This window comes from Anolis sagrei, chromosome 1 (genome assembly GCF_037176765.1).
Source record: "Anolis sagrei isolate rAnoSag1 chromosome 1, rAnoSag1.mat, whole genome shotgun sequence".
Taxonomy (NCBI): Eukaryota; Metazoa; Chordata; class Lepidosauria; order Squamata; family Dactyloidae; genus Anolis; species Anolis sagrei.
In genome coordinates this window covers 121,193,637-121,216,331 of record NC_090021.1, presented here as the reverse complement: position 1 = coordinate 121,216,331, position 22,695 = coordinate 121,193,637, and the positions used below count along the sequence as shown (strand labels likewise).

The window sequence follows — 22,695 nt, the reverse complement described above, 5'->3', positions numbered from 1 at the left end:
TAACATTTGATAATTGTTGTTGCACTGGATGCTCTTAAGGGCAATGTTCGAAGAAAAGAATTCATCTGTGGCTAGGAGCAATCCTACTTGATTAAAACTTCCAAAGGCCAGCTGAGGTGACACTAGAGCAGCTAAAGATATGCTGAATCAAAACCTCTCCCAGTTGAGGGTGGTGAAGCTATATAGGATTGTCATTATCCTAGCCAAATTTTTATAGGTACAGCAGTGCCATATTGGGCTGGACTGGACAGGTTTGGATCTAGCTTAACTCAATCTTTCCCTCTAAACATCCTTTTTCTATCCCCCTTTTGAGGAGGCTCATCTGATGGTAAATCTTTATTAGCAGAAAAAAATACCTGCTCGGTTAGCAGAAGAGGATTCTTCCTAATGCTAAATAGTTCAGGCTTACTCTTAACAGCTTGCATATCATCACTTAAGGATTATCCCGTAAATCAATTTATTTATTTCATATCAAAAACATCGCATAAATTAGTATAAAGCTGATAAAAATAGAAGGAGCACAAACGGCTAAATATCTTTTGATCAAAAAAGGGGAACAACAACTGCATTGTCTGTAGCCTCAAACAATTCTTCCTCTGTACATGAGGCAGGACATTGTGGACAAGCAGACAGATACGGAGTTGTCTGTTCTGCTCTAGAGTCACACAAGGTGGAAGATTCTTTTAGGTAGTGCCATTTTGCAGTTTGTCTTTTGATCTGCCCATTCCACTTCTGAGTCTGTTCAGAGACTTTCAAGTAGCCCATTCTTGGTTTGTCCCTGGAGACAGACCCTTGTGCGTAATCACTGCTTAAAGATTACCCTGTAAATCTATTGATTTTAGTAGTTCAAGATACAGTCTAAATCCAAACTAGTTTGGTACAATGAAGGCAAAAGGTGATAACCAATAGCATTTTTCCCCAAAGCAGAACCTTATTTATAGGATGTAGCACATTTACTTCTGTTCTTCCAAAAAGCTCATGGCAACATATATTTTTGTTTACTCTTCTTTCTTCTTGACAACATTGATAGGTTAAGCTATAATTGTTCTATGATCACGTGGTAAATTGTTGTTTCAGTGAAGACTTCAAACAGGGCCTTCTCAGCCTTAGGCCGGCATCCTGACCACTACAGCACTCGCCATACATAATGTATTCCCCATGGATACAAGGGACTTTGCACTAGCATTGCAGTGCTTCTTCAAATCCATATCTGATAATCCAAAGTAAGTACCTGCAATTCAATAAGGACTCTCTTTTTTCCTCCTTTATATCACCGAAACAGCATCTGCATGCCTGCCATTCTCACTGCTTTCCTGTGGAGTTTTAAACTGTTCTTAAGGCAAGGCTGCACATGCAATGGAGATGTACTGTTGCACAGATCAAGCAAGCTAAACTCCCCTAAGCACTCTGAAATGGAAACCTCAATGTATTAGAAATCTATAATGTTACATATCCGTTAGTTTTACACAGAAGATTTGCCGATATTTTTTGCTGTCTCTTCTGCACAATCAACCAGATTCATGCCAAAATGTTATGTATGTGCAATGTTCTCCCAAGGAGAAAAACACACCAAATCAAGTCCAGGAGCTTCTATTTACCACTATGAATTTCAGTACTGCAGAACAGATTCTGCAAACCAGATGTTGATCAAACCCACTACAATTCAGCAGTGACCTATAGTAAACCCATAATGTTGACAAAGCTGAAGAATACATTTCTTTCCCTCGCACGTTCACAGAACAGATGTTGGGATAGAATTAGATGGCCGACGAGAATGACCCAATGTCTCCATGGCTATTAATCCAATTCATATACAAAAGTATCATTTTTATGTTTGCTGTCTGCACTGGGAAAGACATATAGCTTCTGCCATAACTGATCTGTCATAAGCTCCAATCATGCATCTCCTGTGATAGGATGGGGCGGCCGGAGGGGGGGGGGGCACAATGTTTAGAGCACCTTGCAAAGAGTGCTTGTTCTGCAACAGGACAAAACAAACTGAATCTATCCCAGAGGTCAGGTTTATGCTTGAACGGTTAACCAAAACCAAATACATGGAAAAGAAATAATACTGTAGTGTGATTCCTAATTTAATTTCCTAGCTTCAAAATTGCTTTCTTCAAAATGATGAGACAACACATTAAATTTTGAGGGAGATATGTGTAGATAGATAGATAGATAGATAGATAAATAGATAGATATTCCAAAACAGGGCATTCTTTGTAAACAAAAGAAGATGTGAATTAAATATGAATCCCTGTTCAGTTATGGGGTGATCTTGAGCAAATCATACTCTCTCAGCTTGAGAGGAAGGAAATGGCAAGCTCCCTCTGAACAAATATTTCTGAGAAAATGCCATGATGGGTTTGCCTTGGTGTTTTGTAAGTTGGAAACTGAGTTCAAGGTACACAATAACAAAAATTAATAACAACAGTGTACCACTTATACTAAAGTGATGCAACTGTTACTCTCCTCAGCCTTAGAAGTCTACAGTTCTCATCATTCCTAGGGAGCATAGCAAATGATGAGGGATTATGAGAGGTGCCTTCTAAAACATCTAGAGGGGCACTCCTGGTTTAGCTAATACACCTCTTTCTCTTGAAGAAAAACAATTTCATTATATACTTGTGGAACTATGTATGATTCTAGGTTTTTGGCACAGTGGTAATAGGACTCTGCGCCATTTCTAGAAAAGCTTTCTACGTCCTAAAGTTTGTCACTTGTCATTGACTCTGAAACCAACTCAGTTGATCTATACTGGTCTTGCAATTTTCACTTATGCAGATAAAGCACTCTATGACTTCATGGGCTTTTATGAGTTCTTTGTGTTTATACCTTGCCTCAAGTCTTATGTTAGTGCAGGATGAAGGAAGAGTTGCTTTCATTACAGCTGAAAACCACCATTGTACACTAAATATTTGTTTCATCTTGAGAAACAGCGCATTTGCCAAGTTAAGGATATGAAAAAGTACGGGTTCTTAGTGTCTGCCAATTACTCAATACATTTTACAAAATGGCATTGACCCAAAACACACATAAAACAAAGACCTCAATTTTCTAGTCCTAGCGTGTACTGACCTCAATCTCGGTGTGCCTTTGTAACAGCTGGCTCAGCAATGGCATGGATTTTCAAGGCATCCTCCCCGCCCCCAACATCCACATGTTGCATTTTTGCTCATTTCGTGATAATACAACCCAAGAACGATGGTAAAAATAAAATGCTAGTAGAAATGCCAGCAATCACATTATCTCAGTAGAAAAAAACATAGTGTTAGAAATTATTTCCTGGGATTTTCTTTCTGCTTTATGACCAGTATTACGATAGTTTATATTAGTCACATCAGAGCGAAAGAAGCTACTAGATGAATGTTTATTTATTTGAAAATAAACTACAAGCTGTACAAAGGAAACAGAAATATAAAAAAGGCTTTGCTGACATACACCCTGTTAAAAGGGAAAAAGGAGTCCCTGTTTAATATTTACTACTAAAGATGCATATGTCACCATGGCTTATAAACAGATCCACACACATTATCCTTCTGCTTAAGGATCTTTTGATACAAATATCCATTAGTCACTTTGATCTGCCTTGCTGTTTTTTAACAGTTTATACTCTGCTGGAGATGGCCCTCTAGGAATTATTACAAACACACCGCAACTGAGCTTTTGAGCTTGAGTTCTTCCTGTCATGAAAGACATGACTGAACTGACACAGATTTCTCTTGCTTAGGAAAAGGAAAATGCCATACGCATTGAACTAACAAGCAGCCATTATGGATACAGCTGTTTATATGCATGTCCAGAATTGTTTCCATTACCACAGGAACCTTATCTATACTATAGAAGACATTGATCTCAGATATCCAATATTCATTTCATTACTAAACAGTAGAGATGGAAAGAATAATGGGTTTCCTGACAGGAAATCTGTATTGAGAAGGAGAGAGAAACTGCAAGATTTTTTTTTTGAATTTTGCAGATAATATCTGAAGTATTGAGCTTTCCAGACATGTAAGTAGTTTTTCTATTTGTGTTACTAGCCGTCCCCTGCCATGCGTTGCTGTGGCCCACATGGGGATTCTGTGTAGGAGGTTTGGCCCAGTTCTATCATTGGTGGGGTTCAGAATGCTCTGTGATTGTAGGTGAACTATAAATACCAGAAACTACAACTCCCAAATGTCAAGATTCTAATTCCCCCAAACTCCACCAGTGTTCACATTTGGGCATATTGTGTATTCGTGTAGAATTTGGTCCAGATCCATCATTGTTTGAGTCCACAGTGCTCTCTGGATGTAGGTGAATTACAACAACAAAAGCAAAGGACACAGCCCACCAAACCTTTCCAATATTTTCTGTTGGTCATGGGAGAACTGTGTGCCAAGTTTGGTTCAATTCCATCGTTGGTGGGGTTCAGAATGCTCTTTGATTGTAGGTGAACTATGAATCCCAGCGAGTACAACTCCCAAATGACAAAATCAATTTTTTTGAGTGAAGGACATACATTGGGTTGTTAGGTGTCTTGTGTCCAAATTTGGTGTCAATTCATCCAGTGGTTTTTGAGTTCTGTTAATCCCATAAACAAACATTACATTTTTATTTATATAGATATGTCTTCATGCTGTGTCCTTTTCCCTAGTGAGCCAGTACGGCTTGAGTATTAGACTATGCCTGTGGAGGCCAGGATTCAAATTCCTGTTTGGCCATAGGAATCTACTTGGCATCCTTAAGCAAGTGGTATTCCTTCAGCCTAAGGGGCAAACCTTCTCTGAACAAATCTTGCCAAGAAAACCCTGTGATATGTTCTCCTTAGTCATAAGACAAAATAACTTGAAGAATACAGTTCTATCTCATTTAGGTTGAAATTCACTTTCAATCAAGCTACTACTGTTTACTTTAACTATCATTTTTGAATTTCCACATGTCAAGAAGGATAAGATAAGATAAACTTGGCCCAACTATGGAAATCACAAGAAATACCTTCTACTGAAAAATGCATTTTGAAAGTAATGGGCATTATGAATATAAGCTTTGTTGTGAATATAGCTCACCCAGAATAACCTACAAGTACAAAGAACAGATTGGGTTAAATGTTGGGCATTTTTAAAAAAGGAAAATACAGAAATCTCTATAAAAATGACGTAAAAGAAATTCAAAGGATTGAAGCAACAAGAACCTCCGACGCCATGAGGTCAAAAAATAGATCAGCATACCAAAAGGATCCACAGTCTGGAATGACCTGGAAGTAAAACTTTTTTTTCCTCTCTCTCCCTTCTCTTTTTATTTCCCACTTTCTTTTAATAATATTGTTCCCCCATTTTTTATGTAAAGTAAATGATCTCTCTCTTTTCTTGAATCTTTTTATTCTTAATAAAAAAATAAATTTAAATTTTTTTAAAAAAAGAAGAAGGATAAGTTAGACAAAAAACTTGAGTTCATCAATTTTTATTATCCCCAGAGGCTAGATCAGAACAAAGTTAAGAGACTATGGGCACAATATACGAGTATATTGTCTTATACAGGAGGGATCGTGAAACCATTTCATTTGTGGAGTCCAGCAATTGAATCAATATTTTAAAGAAGTCATAATTTCTGTGGACAAGGTGCAACATGCATTTTCCTCAAGCTTTTTTTCTATCTTCTACCCCTGCAGCCTGCAGACCATGCTTTTCTGTGCACCTCAACATTACTAAATATCTGTTGTTGTTTTTTTGGCTTTTTTTAAAAAAAAAAAAAAACAGAAGTAGATAGGGTTACTTTTGGTAGTTTGGTAAACTATCTGGCCCCTGGAGGGTAATTGGGACAGAATATTTGCCCATTACTGATTCAACTATCATGCTGTATCTGGTGGAATGGGATGAAGACTCACTTTGACTTTCAGAATATTTACAGACAAACTAAATGAGATTGCTGGGTTGCTGTGAGTTTTCTGGGCTGTATGGCCATGTTCCAGAAACATTCTCTCCCGACGTTTCGCCCACATCTGTGGCATCAGGAGGGAATGGTTCTGGAATATGGTCATACAGCCTGGAAAACTGCTGACCGAAAGGTCGGTGGTTCGAATCTGGGGAGTGGGATGAGCTCCCATCTTTCAGCTCCAGCTTCCCATCTGGGGACATAAGAGAAGCCTCCCAAAGAATGGTAAAAACATTTTGGGCATCCCCTGGGCAACATCCTTGCAAACGGTCAATTCTCTCACACCAGAAGCAACTTGCAGTACAACACACACAAAGCCCAGAAAATTCACAGCAACCCAGTGATTCTGGCCATGAAAGCCTTTGACAACACATTAAATGAGATTAGATGTGCATTCAGATCCTTAAAAGTAGCTGTGATGTCCTTCTAAACTGAATCCAAATATCCTCCTAAAAAGAACAGTATCCCTTACATTATGTGTGGCTTGATCTGTGTAATAACAAAACTAAGTCAAAAGACTTATTTTTGGAACACCAGCCCAGATAGAGAAATTAGTTTGCTAGAAGACTCCTAGCTTTGCTAGCCATGCAGTAACTATTTTTAATAACTATTTCAAACAGAATATAGTAGCCCAATACAGATGACTAATATCACAATCACATTTTACATTAATTTATGAATGTTCAAATATTGTAAACGCTCACCTATTGCAGTTGAGTAACTAGGAAGGTCAGAATAAAGTCTGTTTGGGGCTCTTGTATCTGTGGAAAATTCAGAACGTGTTATATAAACTATTATAGCCCATTTAATCTTATTTAGTAGTTTGATGTACTGAAGTTAGAGCTGTTATTCTACAATCTATCATAAAAATAAAGTGTAGAGACTAAATAAATATAAAAATGGCTAAAGAATTCAAAAAAATTGTAGAAGGAGCCCCCGGTGGCGCAGTGGATTAAACCGCCGAGCTGCTAAACTCATTGACCGAACGGTCACAGGTTCGAATCCGGGGAGCAGTGTGAGCTTCCGCTGTCAGCCCCAGCTTCTGCCAACCTAGCAGTTTGAAAACATGCAAATGTGAGTAGATCAATCGGTACTGCTTTGGTGGGAAGGTAACAACACTCCATGCAGTCATGCTGGCCACATGACCTTGGAGGTGTCTATGGACAATGCTGGCTCTTCGGCTTAGAAATGGAGATGAGCACCACCCCCCAGAGTTGGACAAGACTGGACTTAATATCAGGGGAAAACCTTTACCTTTTTAGAAGATCTCAGTCTTAATAGGCTCATGCTCGGATTAAACAATGAGGCAAAATTTGGGACTGACTTACTCATAGGATGCCAAGAGATCATTTTTAATAGAAACTGGGCATCATTAGAAGAAGGAAAGTTCACACAGTGCACTGATGCAATTACCCAGAGAACAACGTAATACACTTGCTAAGGTTTTAGGGACCTTCTTGGTCACATACATTGAAACGTATGTTAATAACTCAAACCTTACCAATTATTGCATAAAAATAGAGCTGAACACACATAAATATAACACATTCTCTCTAAAACTAACCATATTTTATTCTGCTCTAAAATATAACATAGAAGAGGGCTGCTTTCAATATACTGTTTATAATAACTGCATGTTTTAAAATTGGTTCTAGGGCCTTTATAAGTCAGTTTATCAATTTAACTAAGTCAATATAATACCTTCTTGGGTAAAGTTTTCAGAACTCCTGCGTGCCTGTTGTCTTGAGGAATTGCCACTAACCTGGTGAGAAGGAATGGAAAGAATATCATTTTTAATTTGAGTATGTGAAATGTCTATGGTTTTGATGAATTTTAAAGATGGCATTCAAGAACTTTCAACTCTACTGACAAAAGCATATAAGCAGCTACACCATGTCCCACAATGCCATCAATTCAAAGGGAAGGGGTGAAAAATAATGGGCAAAATAGGAACACAATACAAGGGGGGGAAAGCACATCTGCTATTGCTCCCATATTATAACAGAATTACTCAAACATTCCAAAGAACAAAAAATAAGGTAATTTTTATTTTTATTTTATTCAAACAGTTTTAATTGTATTTATATGTTGCCAGGAAAGAAATTGGCAGAGGAAGTGAAGCAGGAGTGGCAGAAAATAGTGTCCACACAGAGCAAGCAGAGAAGCAAAATAAAACAGAAGGCAGTGGTTGAGGATGTCTCCAGGGAGTGAAAGGTTGATGCAGCAGAGTTACAAGGGAGAGAAAGAAATGGTCTTTTGACTATATGTATTTGGCTTAGGAGAGTGTTAAGTCTTCAGAAAGTTGTACCCGAGAGTTTTATACTCAATGAGATTCTAACCAAAGTGATCACTGATAGGGAAGAAATCAGGATATGATCATAATTACTAGTGGTTTGCCAAATAAATTAGCTGAGTGGAACAGATAGTCCCTTAAGTACAACCTGTTGGAATTCAATCCCGCACTGCCCAAGTCTCAAGTCCTCAACAAGGAACAGTTAGTTTAGTATAGACTATGGGTTTCCCTACCCTCATGTCTCCTGTATGACAGTACTGTATCTATTTCTTCTCTTCTCTCTGTTTCTGCTCTCATTCTGATTGGTTGTGTAGAATGGATACTTTTCTACTGCAAGCCCTTTAAAATATGACTTCTTTTTCTTACATCTGGAGTATGTGCTCTGTGCTTTGAGATCTCTCTCTGTGTTCGTGTCAGAGAGATGTAGTTGTTTGTGCTTTTTCACTCTCTTTAAACCTTAGAAGAGATGGGTGTTAAGAGTAGCTCAGACCCAGTTATTTACTATTAAGAAAGGCAGTTGTTTATTATTGTAAATAAACCTTTTGATTATTGTAAATAAACCTTTGATTTTTAAGATTGGACTCTGCATCTTTGCCTGCCTAACCTCTTAATTCTTTATAGCTACATCACACGGCACTTCACACTGCCCATTAATGAGCTGATGCTCAACTTTTAGTATCCTGTTTATGTTTTTGGATGCTCTGCTATTTTAGGATTGTTTTTCCTAACACAACCTAATTTTAATATCCATTTTGCTAAAATATATTACAAGATATAACAAAAAATATCAGAATATATTTCATTCAGTGTGGAAATAGTTCACTTGGTCTTTATCACATATATACAACTCAATCGATTTAACATATTGTAAAGCATATAAAAGATTGCACCAGGAATGATTGGAGATAGTAGAAAATAAAAATTAACACAAGCAGGTTCATACGTAGAAGTCCAAAAGAATATATGGTGAGGAGAGCGAGCTGCTAAAAATAAAGTACTTCATGTATAGTGATAGTATAGCGGGGTCTTCCATGGAAGGTGGAACAGATCTTGATGATGGACTGGCAGTCCCCATTCCTTCCTCTAACTTAATTTGTGACATTTTATCATGAGGAAATTTTAATGATGTTTTCATTGTATGTGTTTTAATGTTAGCTGCTGCACCGGCTAATGATATAGGGTTACTCTGGAAGTGTTAGCTGAAGATGAGTGAATAAATATTTCAATAAATAAGCGGCAAAGAATTACTGTTAAGTCACTACAGAAATGCCAGACAGACTAATAGGGTGACTTTAAGCATTCAGAATTTGAGAGAAGGTTAAAACTGTGTCCACATTAACATCTCTAGTAATTCATTTCATCACATAAAAAGATGGATAGGGTGTTTGCCAACACTTGCAGTCCAAAGAGAAACTTTGGTGGTAACCAACTACCTAGTTCAATAAGTATTTCCCCCCTATATGTACATATGAATTGCCATAACATAGCATTCACGTTAGCCAACAGGTGGCAACGTGTTGTCCTTCACCCCAATATCTAAGGTTTTGATTTTTCTTAGCATATCTATCCAAGAATGGTAAAACGAGCTTGATTAAATCATTTACTCTGTGCAAAATTATAGGTGCTGCAGATCCAGGTGAATTCTCAAACTGCCTGCTAAAAATAAGCAAGGATGGGAGCTCAAGACTATTTTTATTCCACTGATACCTCTCATTTAAAGCTTTAATTTTCTCTCAGGAGGCAACATCTCACATATGAATTGACACTGGAATGCCAGCAAATCCATACCAGCCTTCACTTGAACAGAAGTGGGGAAAGTGCTTGCTGCCATATGTGGATAAACTTCACAACATCTGTAGCTGTAAAGTTACAGGTGAATATTCAATCCTTAAGTCACAGCAGCATTGTCAGAAGATTTCTTGACACTGATCCACAAAATAGTAGAGAGTATTGGCATAACAAGAAACAACATATTGTGACTAAACAAACAGATTAAACTAATAGGAAGAAAGATTGAGCAAACCCTTTTTGGTTCTCTTGGTACAGGTGTCCACACATAGTTCCTCCCCTCCTGGGCTTCATACTGCAGTGTAAAAGATTCAAGGATATCATAAAGATCCTGTGCTTGAAAAGGCGGAGGCATATCGCCAAACAGAATGGCACTGGCACGGATATCCCGACCATAGAATCTGGAAAAATAGTATTTCATGATAGTTAGTGAATGGGATACATGGAAATCAGAGAGCACTTACTTCTGTTCATCACTCAATTCCTAAACTTTGAACACAGCATTCATCTGACTTCCTTTGAGGTTTGGTTATCCAAAAATTTATGTGAATGCATGTATTAAAAGCTTTCTTTATAGTGCAACTAGGTTGTGAAACAAAATGTTCCAGCATGCTGGGCTTCTGTTTCCTTTTCCAAACAATCAGCCATATCTGAGTTTCTTGTAGACCACTTAACCTCTCCTTTTTATTGGCTTTCAATTGATTTCTCTAAGAATCTGCCAGCATTCTGTATTGTTCTCAATCTTCACCGAGCGGTACCTGGTAGATTTCTTCTTATTTTAAAAACATTTTGGAAAAACTTAGGATTCCCCATGTCTGCTGATGCCTCCCTTGGGGCATGTATGGTACTTATTACATAAAGATAGATACTATGGTGCTTAAGTATAAATGATAATTGGGAAAATCATCATTTGTGCACTTAAACTATCTGTCCTTCCTTCTCTCTTTCCTTCCTTCTTCCCTCCCTCCCTCCTTCCCTTCCACCTTTTCATCCTTCCTTCCTCCCCTCTTTCCTCCCTGCTTCCCCCTCTCTCTTTCTCCTTCCTTCCCTTTTGCCTTTCCGAATATAAGTCGAGGCACCTAATTTTACCACAAAAACTGGGAAAACGTATTGATTTGAGTATAAGCTGAGGGTGGGAAATGCAGCAGCTACTGGTAAATTTCAAAATAAAAATAGAAACCCATAAAATTACATTAATTCAGGCATCAGTAAGTTAAATGTTTTTGAATATTTACATAAAACTGTAATTTAAGATAAGACTGTCCAACTCTGATTAAACCATCATTCTAATCTTCTTCAATGTTAATGTGCTTATGTATCTTTCCAATAATAATAGAGTAAAATAATAAATGTAATAATAAAAATAAGAAAGTAATATAATAAATATAATAACAACAATAATAAAGAGAAAACAATAAACATAATAATAGAGTAAAATAAGAAATGCAATAATAAAAATAAGAAAGTAAAATAACAAATATAATAACAATAATAAAGAGAAAACAATAAATGTAATAATAATAATAATAATAATAATAATAATAATAATAAATAGAGTAAAATAAGAAATGTAACAATAATAATAATGATAACAGAGTAACATAATAAATAACCTTGACTCAAGTATAAGCCAAGGGATTTTTTTTTCCGCCTAAAAAAAGGGCTGAAAAACTCACTATATATTTGAGTATATACACTATATTTCTTCCTAATGGAACACAAAACTTTCAAGCAGTCATAATCAGAAGCTCAGGTGAAACCCAGACTGAGTTCATGTGTTTATTTAGCATTTAAAGACTATATAATCTACTCTCTCTGATGAACCCATGCTATATTTTGAATACTGGCACTTCTTCTGTGTACACTTGAATCTCAAGCGATGACATTTTTTTGTACTGTAAAACTTTATTGCACTAATTCAGAGTCCTTTTTGTGTGCCTTCAGGGAATACAAAGATCTCCCAAGTTAAAAAAGAGAATTTTCACATTTATAGAAGTGTCAAGAATGGCTTAAGAATTTAACCAGCATTACAGTAAGCAGTGAAGCATGATCATAAAAGGCTGATTCATACAGCCTTATCATGGGATAATTCTTTGAAAAAGAACAGTGGTAGCATAAGAAGGATGGGCAGTCACAAGGAGAGGGTCTAGGCCTCATTTTGGGTCTCTCCGGATTCTTGTAAGCTCTACCAAGTCATTTTCACCAAATCAGAAGTGTTGTCTTGATTATTTTCAATGTCTTTCTTTCTACTTTTGCTCCCTTTCTTTGCTGTTTTGTGATGCTTTCAGGTGCAGTGGAAACTACTTAATACATGGACATTTATGCCTCCCAGTCCTCTAGAGGTAATTTTCCATTCTAAATCTTTGGAATGATTTGAGGACTGTACAGAATTTCCACCCCTGTTTTAAAGCATGTAAAAGGATTAATTAGTCCTCAACTCAAATAGGTTGACCAGGAACAACTTTTACCACTTGCTGACGAGACTATATAGCATGCCCCCTTCACTTTCCTTTATCATGACTCAATGAGAAAAACTCAATGAGTGCTGAATGTGTGACTAGCCCCCTTTCCTCAAAGGCAGAAGTGAGTGGCTGATGGCAAAACTGATGGGTTTTCAGATTTGGATTTCTGAATAAGGGAGACAACCAGTATTCAGTATACATTTGTGTAACATATTTCCTCTATAATATGCCAAGAAAATGCAAAATTTTAAAGACAGACACTGAAAATACAAAACAATGTACAACAGTACTTCTCAGTCTATCTGATGTGTGTAGCCGCCAATTTTTTGTCCAGTGTGCCAGGGATTGAAATTAAATTTGAGTGAAATAGCTACAATTGTGACTTTCCTGTAAACTCTCCAGGAACTGGCAACCAAGGGCTCAGGGACCAGGGCCAGTCTAGGGACCATCACTTTAAGCAGCACTAATTTCCAGTAATCTCACTACTACAACAATTAATTTTGAATGGAGTAGTCAGATTTGTTCAGCAACTTACTTGCTATTTGTTTCCTTTCTCTCAATTAGACAACTTCCTTCTAAAGAGACCCCTGCAAATAGCCCTCGAGATTTGCAGTAGGTATAGACAGCTGCAGAGCTTCTCAAGGCTACATCACCTTCAAGATTTCTAAAAGAAGAAAGGCTTCAAGATTAGCGATCAACATTATTAGCTGATAATTCTTTCCTTGTTTCATTAATATATAAAAGTTACTCCAAGTGCAACAAATTCCAAAATGCAGTGATTACATATATCCACAGTATTTTGTTAAAATGAGAATATTCAGAATATCCAGATTTGTGCATAAAATAGTTATTTACTTCTTTATCAAAACAGAAGTTCAATCTGTTCTGTCCAGGCATTCTATCACATCAAAAATACCTTAAAATAGTATGTACACAAATAGGTTAACTAACATCTTCATGGATTTTTATAATTCACAATAAACTGTATTAAGAAATATTCCCTATCTTCGGCTGACAATCTGAGTAATTTGCCTGGAAAGGCTTGAAGAAAAACTAGAACTGCTATCTCGCAAACACTCTCTTTTGTAGTCTGACTGAATGATAGCCAATGTGTTCCATGTTTTCACTGGATCTAGCCTAAATAATCAGTTAAGTAAAGATTGTGAACATAAAAGAATAACTTCCAAGAAAAAACGTGATTTTTACAAATACTTTAATATTAAAACAAATCAGTATAGCTGGGAGTTGCCTTATACTATACCTGCTTTTTTAACATAAACCTTTTTTCTGGCATGATTTCTGTGGGTAAGTACTTTGACACAGAAAAGGCCTTCAAAGCCTTCAGTGGTAGAACGTCAACTGGTGTAAGTTTCAAAACAATTCTTTTCCATGTTTTGCCTGAGTTCAGCTCTCACAGCGGAGCCCCCGGTGGCGCAATGGGTTAAATCCTTGTGCCGGCAGGACTGCTGATTAACAGGTCAGTGGTTCGAATCTGGAGAGAGTGGGTTGCGTTTCCTCTGTCAGCTCTAGCTCCCCATGTGGGGACATGAAAGAAGCCTACCACAAAGATGGTAAAACATCAAACATCTGGGCGTCCCCTGAGCAACCTCCTTGCAGACGGCCAATTCTCTCACACCAGAAGAGACTTGCAGTTTCTCAAGTCACTCCTGACATGAAAAAAGCTCTTACAGCAAGAACAATCCGGATTTCAGTTTACTACAAAGATCTACACTAACAAATAAGTATGGTAACAGCTTATACTAATCCAATGACACTCACCTCCCCAAAGGTCCAATGGCCACTGTAAAGTTTCCTCCCAGAGTAAGATTTCCACCTTTTGCAAAAGCTTCAACTGCTCTTTCATGATTCAATATTACTACAAGGTCTGATACCTAGATGACAACAAATAATTTTTAAAGGGAGGTAAAACATTTTAATGTAAAGATCACAGACAAATTATAGATGGAATTAGTAACTTTCCCAGTGAGCACAGTCCTGCAGAACTTTCATTGAACATACTCAGATATGTCTTTGTATAAACTGGAGTAGTTGAAGCAATTGCTTAAATAATAAAGAACACAACCAAACAATTTATTCAATGGCCAAAAATTTACCCCATACCCTTTACAATTATTTATTAGAACAAAATGATCAATTCCTGCTTGTGGGCTTGATGAATAATTTCTGTCCCTCCAGATACTGTTGGGCTTCACACCACATTATTATAGTTGTGTTGGCTAGGCAAGATGGACACTGTAATACAGTGGTTCTCAACCTGTGGGTCCCCAGGTGTTTTGGCCTACAACTCCTGGAAATCCCAGCTAGTTTACCAGCTGCTAGAATTTCTGGGAGTTGAAGGCCAACATATCTGGGGACCCACAGATTGAGAACCACTGCTGTAATACAACACAAACTAGAGGGTGACATATCTCTAGTATTTTATGATTATTTCTTTCAATATGTATAGCACTGATTGGTTAGCTCTTGTGTCGTTCATAAAGTCATATCTTTTTAGTAGCAGACTTTCCAAAGAACTTTTTAAAAAAATAAATGGCTAAGCCAACCCAACCAAAACAAAGAATCAAGAATATTGAGGTGGGTGCAAGAATAAATGCAGAAGCCATCTGAAGGAGGAGTGAAACTGAAGAGGCAGTATGCAATACATTCAGAGGCTGCAAGTGTGTGTGTTTTTATGAGCTCTCGTCTTTAGTTTAACTTGCAAAAACCTTTGATCACTTAAAAGAGTGACACAAGTTAAATAGCTGCCATCTCAGAATAAGTGAAAATGTAAACAAGCCATAAATTAAGAAGTAGGATATGGATGTTCATGCTGAACATGTTCCACTGTTAACTATGTCTACCTTGGCACAAATAGAACTCAAGTGCACAGTTGCTGAACAATTCCTCAGAAATGTTTGAGCAAAGAAAATCAATTTTGTAGTTGGATTTTGGGGTGGGGGTGGGTGGGGGGTAGCAAAGCACACACGTATATGGAGAGAAAGAGATATCATGGTATAAGTGTTTTCTGAAACCACTGGAAGTCTTATTATGTTGACTGTTGGTTAGCAACGGGTAGGAAAAATCCATACATACAAGTACATATACATTTATGTGAAATGTAACTGATATAGAGGAAAGAGGAGAGGTAAGACCTAACTTACACTTTATTAGTTGCTCTTTCAACCATGCGATAACTGTATTAATAAAAGCATAATTTGAGAAAATTATGAGGATCATGTCACTGGAGGCTCAAGCTACAATATTGATTTCCTTGGTTCTGGACTGAATGATATAGTGTTGATCTGCTGCACTGATGTTGCTGAAATAGGTGAAACCAGGGGAGAGGGGAATTGTACCTCCCCCCATAAACCTTTCCATATGATCTTAACCCCCCCTCTCCCCCCGGACAGGTTTTCAAGAGTTATAGAGAGCAGCCAAAAGGAAGCAGGGTGGGAACAGATTCCCATTGTGTTAAAGGATATCTAAATTCCCATTGTGCTAAAGGATGTCTTCGATTTCTGTTCTGTGCTGGCATGGCTCTACAATTCAAACAAGGTAAGATTTTCTCTTTCAGCCTTCGTTGCCTAATGGGTACCTCCCATTCCTCTGAAAGAGGAGAATGTAATAAGGAAAACGTTAACAGCAACAGACAACACAGCAATTGTAGAAGAGAGTAGTTGTGGTGTCCCTATCATGTTTCTTAAGTTAACTTGTTTGGTATTGACCAATAAGGGAATGATAGATGTGTAACAAAGATGTGGTTTATATGCAGTCTTCTGGAATCATCTCAGGACGCTCAGCCATGCTGATTAAACTACCTTATGAGAAAGCATTATCTCACACCCTTCATCTATAAACTGCATGTTTGCTACTTGTGAGTAATACTCAAGGAAAGCCTTCCATTAGTACTTCACATAATATTTGCATAATTGTACAGCTTTGCTTGAGTCAATTTCTCGGGGGATCCACCAGACTAAACAGTTCTAACTGCATCATACGGGCTCTATTCATGAACAATATCTATTAAAAGTATTAGAGAACAGCAGATTTACAAGTTCTAACTAGATCCCCCATAGTAGAAACTGTATGGACTGCCCCTTACCAAACTCTCCAAATTTGAAGTAACTTTGTCCATCCATTTTCATGGCAATTAGTATAGCTACACACCATGGACTTCTGAAACAAAATTTTGTATATGACCACAACTTATATTGTATGTTGGACCATCCATACACTTCCAATTTGGTGCAAATTCATCTAACTGTGAAGGGGAGTGCACCACCAGAGCTTCCCAAAAAAGGATTTCACATACACGACACGGCCCAGGCCTTAAGGCAGACTGTCCCAAACATATGGTCTAAATTTCTCTAGGCAACATTCAGCTGCTTTCGCATGATATGATGACAAATGGGTAGATAGAAACATATTGGTATTTATACAGATATCCTAATTTAGTGATGCATGTTCACTATAGGAGCATTCCAACTTGTTTACCCTACGGTGAAGAAACCAGAAGACCCAGGATCATTTCAAGAGCCTTCTTTATTCATTAACAACCGATACCAGCAATATAGCACAGTAGCAGACTAACCAGTTCTAACTGGATCACGGAGCCTTCTTTGTTCATGAACAACAAATACCAACTATATGACACGGTAGTGGACTAACCAGTGGAGCTGCTAAAGCAACTCAGGAATGTCATTCCAATATACATACTGCACTTCAATTTGGTATGTTGCTGCTGTTGTTGTGCTTTCAAGATATTTCTGTCTTACAATATACTAAAGAACCTATCATGTGGAATTCTTAAAAGATTTCTTAGTCAGACTAACAGCTGGTAACTAGCCATTATAAACACCAGCCAAAGAACATGAGCAGAAGTTAGAATTTCTAGTAAATTACAATATCAAGAATACAAGTACAGAGCTTCTTAGAGGTCAGCCTGTTATTTCCAGAGTGGTATATTAAGCTATACCATTCTGGCATCGAATTGCTGCTTAATTTGTAACACTGCTCTGAGTCCCCTTTGAGGTAGAGAAGGGCAGGATATAAATGAAAATAATAATAATAATAATAATAATAATAATAATAATACAAATGCGAAAACAACAAGATATAAAGCTGAAACACAGTTACATTTTATTTGATTTATAATATTTATTGTAATCACTGAATCAACTCTGCAAAGATTTGCATATGAGTAAGAATAACAGCTGTGGAGAAGGAAGTTACTGTATGATTGAATAATGTGCACAGGAAGCAGCAGGTATCATATTTATACTTTTTAAAAGTATTTTTATTATTTAAATATGCCTATTAATGAATTGGGTTTTCATCAGTCCACCAAAATATTCTTTTAATTAAGCAATTAAGAAAACACTGCGATCATACACACTTACCTCAATTCCAATTTCAAATCCACCACCCAGGCCAGCTATCCCTATTGCAGAAGGAGCCGACCAGTCTAGACACAGAAATGGAGATAATTAGTGACCATGCAGAATGATCATTTTATAACTAATAACAGGCATGTTGATCATTTCTATTGAACATGCATTTGGAAAAAAATTCCATGCCATTCTACAACCTAGAGATTCAGCCGCACACTTTTGTGGTGGTTTAGGCATGTATCTGACCCATGAAAGTGGGTGGGAAATGAAAAGACCTCCAGGAGCCTCTTAGGGAAACCAAGAGCCCCGGAGGTGAGATGGGGCACTGTCTTTGTGGTCCTCGAGGAGCTAACTGCCATAGTCCTTTGCCCTCTGTCTTTTTATCCACCTGCTCATTCAATCTACTGTACTCTCCTCACTTGCTCCTTGCCTTTCTCTGCTTGTTCACATGCCTATCTTTTTTATCCTATTGACAAGGGCACATGTGGGAATGTTGGGCATAGCAGAAGGAAGGAGCTCAGGAAGGAAGCCAGGATGAGCAGTGGGACTGTGCTGCTCTCCTCTGTCTTCTCTCACTTGCCCTCACTTGCTAGCCTGGCCATGGAGGCTGATGCCATGTCATTTCTTCACAGAGAGCCATTCTTCCACCCTCCATGGCCACCTCATTATTTCTTTCCTTGTGCATGAAAGTGGTGGCTCTAGGTGGAGGCAAATTCTATGAAATTGACAGCTGAGGACGAGGGCCATCCGTTCCTCATACTGCAGCTGCTGTACCAGGGCTGCTACGTCAAGCCTTGAGCACCTCAGGTGGTGGTGTCATTGATGTTGCCTAGGTGAAATAGCATTAGGAGGAAGAAAAGCAAGCCCTGTGCATCATCACTACTTTAGCTGTCTTGTTTACTTTTCCTGAATTTCAATACTGCATGTGTATATTCCACTTGAGCAATGCCAATAACACCACCAACTTTGTCTCCTATGCTATTCTAATAATATAATATAATATATATTGTATAAACATATAATATTTATAATATTATAATGTAATGCAATATAATAATAATATGATATTATAATTATATACTTATATTACATGTAATATTACTAATAATATTACAATATAATTGGTATAGTATAATATAGCAATATATAAAACTGATATTGTACTATGCTAATAATATAATATATTGTATGTATATATACCTTGTAAGCTGCTCTGAGTCCCCTTCGGGGTGAGAAGGGCAGCATATAAATGTCGTAAATAAATAAATAAATAAATAAATAAATAAACAGGGGTCTGCAGCCAGTTAACAGATAAGGGCAGATGTGGGAAAGCAGAGGAAGGTGGCACATTCCCCTTGCTTATTCTGTCTGCTTTCCTGAGCGTCAAAAGTGGGAATAGATGGGTACACTGAGAGAGGGAGGAGCTGGGGGTGCAGTTGGGAAAAGGTAGGGAAAAAAATGTCAGAAGTAACTGGACTTGGGAATTTCCCCATGAAGTAGTGGCTTGGGCAGAATGGCAGCTGCTGCAGCACAGCACATGTATCTCTGTTTCACCTCAGTAACATGCAGCAGTATGCCGCCCTCCATGCCTAAGTTTCCTTCAGTTCCTCCACGCTTTAGTATATCCAGTTCCCTGCTGCCTCTGTGGCTGTCCTATGCCATTTTTTAATGGGGTTTTACAAGCCTTATTGTAAAGGTTTGTAAAATCCTATGAAGTTGCCGCCTAGCAAGACTTGAAGTTCCTATTAAAAAGTGGTTATGGCAGGAGCACAGGCAACAACAAATAATAACATTTGCAAAAGTGAAACCTATGAAAGTGGAGGGCAGACTTTTCTTGCAAAGAAAAGCACTTTGAGGAGTTACAGATATGACCAACCACTGGAAAATGTTATTCCAGTATTGTTTTCAAACCATTAACAGTGAGAAAGATACAAAGTAATCCAGGGGCAGTTTTGAAAGACAACCTAAATTTCATGTAGTTGCTCTGCATTTCCTTAGTGTACAGATCCTTTAAGAACAAAACACAGGCCCAGTCATCTTGCATGATGAGACCTAAAAGAACTGCAAATTCTTCCTTATTAAAACTAAGATTATTTAATCCAAAATGTTTTCACAATATAGCGAATTGTTTTATATAGCGGTTAGCAGTTATACAATAGTTACTTGCCAGTATGGGCTGATTCAAAACAAAGAGACAATTCATTTGTAAACTCCTCAGAGATTATAGCAGTTGACAATTAAGTACATGCCAGCAAAAGAGCACAGATCATTTCCCAAAAATATGTAGCTACATCGGTGACACAATTCTGTCTCAGTGTCAGGACATTTACCAGATTCTTCAGAAACAGAAGTGCTAGAGGGATGGGTGTGTTAAAACATTTTTAGTGCTAGACTCCAAAGAACAGTATATACTTCTTCCCAGAACAAAGCCACTACTGTTCTCATGGGGTACATCCACTATATAGAATTAATGCAGTTTGACACCTCTTTAACTGTCATGGGAGCTGTAGTTTGGTAGGCTGTAGTTTGGTGAAGAACCAACACTATTTGATAGAGAAGACTGAAAGTGTTATAAAACTACAGCTCCCATGAGTCCACAGCATTCAACCATGGCTGTTAAAGTGGTGTCAAACTGCATTAATTTTCCAGTGCAGATGCACACATGGACATGATTTTTGTTTCTTTTAAATTTTATTGTCTTTTTTTTTATACCTGAGCTCTGATAGGACATGCTGACTTTCTCTACCATCCCTGTCTATTTTTTCACTTTTACATATGTAAATTATGTAAATTGGTTTTATATTCCAAATACATTAACAAAAGTACATATACATTGTGAAAACATATCATAAGGGTTGAGACTTATTAAGGTATAACTGAGATGGCTAAGAGTTATACCTTGATAAGTCTTTCTACAGTGTTTTAGCTTGATCAATATGAAGCACTTCTTTAAATTTAAAATATTGAGCACATGTTTTTAGTTTGGGCCCCATGGACTTTTACTGTTTTGTTTCTGTTGATTTTGTGAGAGACAGCAGGACAATGAGGTTTGATATATTACAATTATTTATAAATGAAAAGGCGCAAACTTACTTCCACTTGGCAGGCGAGCTAATACAATCCCACTGCCTCCTCGAGCAGTTACCAAAAATCCAGCCTTGATAACAGACAAGATTGCAAGACCTTTTGCTTTGGCAATTACATGGGCTATAAAAATTACATAAAGATGGTAAAGATAAAACATTAATGAATAATACAGAAAAAAACAATTTAAAAATTAAGTTAGTGTCAAGCATAATTACACTATCACTCCCTCTCTGTTATCTCCCGGTCCAATCCAGTGAAAGTTTCATTTAAGCCACATTTTTATGCCATGGAATGAAATGTCCTGCAATTCCCTAAGTTTTGATAGCATTTTGCTATGCAACATGTAAAAGAAATACAAATGTAACATTTTATTAAGCTTAAGAATTCATCAAAAACATTATTTGCATTCAGTGAAATGTGAAAGGATATGAAGCAAAAGGATTTAATGGGAAAAATACTCAAATTGTATTGATACATTCTAACTTCTGTAAGCATACCATTAACCTACACTAGCAGATATTTAAAGCTATTTTTAGAAAGTTCTGTCTTTCTAAAGTCAACATTTCCTTCAGCAAGAAAAAAATCCTTTCACCACTCTACTCAGAGAACAGGTGGCTTCTTTTATAATAAAAGCTGATGCATAGTATTTATATTTACTTGAAATAAATCGTCCCAGGTTTTTTAGGTTATTTTTTGAAACTTTATATATTTCAGAAGTATAATGTGAGATGATGATGTTACTATAGCCAATCAATCAGAAATCCCAATAGATGATTTAGAAATCTCTCCGATTTCTATAGATCTTTCTTTTAGTCATCCCTATGTGAGACACCAGTATCACCCTACTTAATGTTGACTGACCACCCAAGGTTCAAACACGACATAGATTCTGGGATATAACTTTTTGAAGTATCAGGGAAGTAAAACAATGTGCTATTCCTTTTGACAGAAAATCTTGCAAATTCTGATTAAGACCTTCCTGTTGACTTCCTGACAGCCATTAAGACACACAGGCAGTTTGTACTCCAAACAGGATTAACTTTTAAGTGAATGTATGGATGAGTGTAGTGTTTAGACCTCACTCAGAGAGAGAGAGAACAATGAAGGGAAGGATAAAAGGAGAAAGAGAGAAGGGAAAACAACAGGGAAAGGAAATGAGACTGAGTGAATGGAAGCAAGGAAAGGGGAAAGAGCACATTCATTTTAAAAAGAAAGCGAAATAGCAGAAACCACATTCTAACATCTAATTTTCAGGATGTTTGCTGACCCAACGTAATATTAGCAAAAAGAACTGAATGAGCAATTTCCTATTTCCTCTATAGAAAAAGTCCACTGTTCTGACAAATTGGCTTCAGGAAAATTCCACGCAAGGAATTCTGAGAAACACTCTGAAACTGAAAACACTACCACTTTGTGATTTTTTATTAATACTACAGAAAATATTATTTGGATCATTTTTTTACAAGATATAGGGGCAAAATTATGTTTTTGGTTAGTGAGGATTAGAGGCTGAGTATGGGGTTATTCTTTACCTACCCATCAACCAATGGGTAAGTTTGCTTTGTAACTCTCCCTTCAAATGACAAAGCATAAATAGGGCAGGAATGAAATAAATCAATGTTTCTTAATATTATCATTGAATTGACCTCTGACAATCCAGTTTAAAGTACATTGAGGTTGAGAAAGAAGGAACCACTTGATTCACTCCTGTTTCCTTGAAAGTGACACAGCTTTTCCAATAAAAAGAATTAACAGAGATCTG

General features: G+C 37.2%; 1 protein-coding gene across 1 annotated transcript in view; it reads right to left on the bottom strand.

The window, feature by feature from the left end:
* The window catches only part of SH3YL1 (SH3 and SYLF domain containing 1), a 35,122-nt gene that overhangs the window by 1,818 nt on the left and 10,609 nt on the right, over nucleotides 1-22,695 (bottom strand). The window contains exons 3-9 of the mRNA XM_060752725.2: nucleotides 20,940-21,053; nucleotides 17,856-17,920; nucleotides 14,236-14,348; nucleotides 12,992-13,120; nucleotides 10,230-10,395; nucleotides 7,615-7,675; nucleotides 6,618-6,674 (exon numbers count right to left, since the gene is read on the bottom strand). Of these exons, the coding sequence (XP_060608708.2) occupies nucleotides 6,618-6,674; nucleotides 7,615-7,675; nucleotides 10,230-10,395; nucleotides 12,992-13,120; nucleotides 14,236-14,348; nucleotides 17,856-17,920; nucleotides 20,940-21,053 (705 nt within the window). The remainder of the gene's footprint in view (nucleotides 1-6,617; nucleotides 6,675-7,614; nucleotides 7,676-10,229; nucleotides 10,396-12,991; nucleotides 13,121-14,235; nucleotides 14,349-17,855; nucleotides 17,921-20,939; nucleotides 21,054-22,695) is intronic.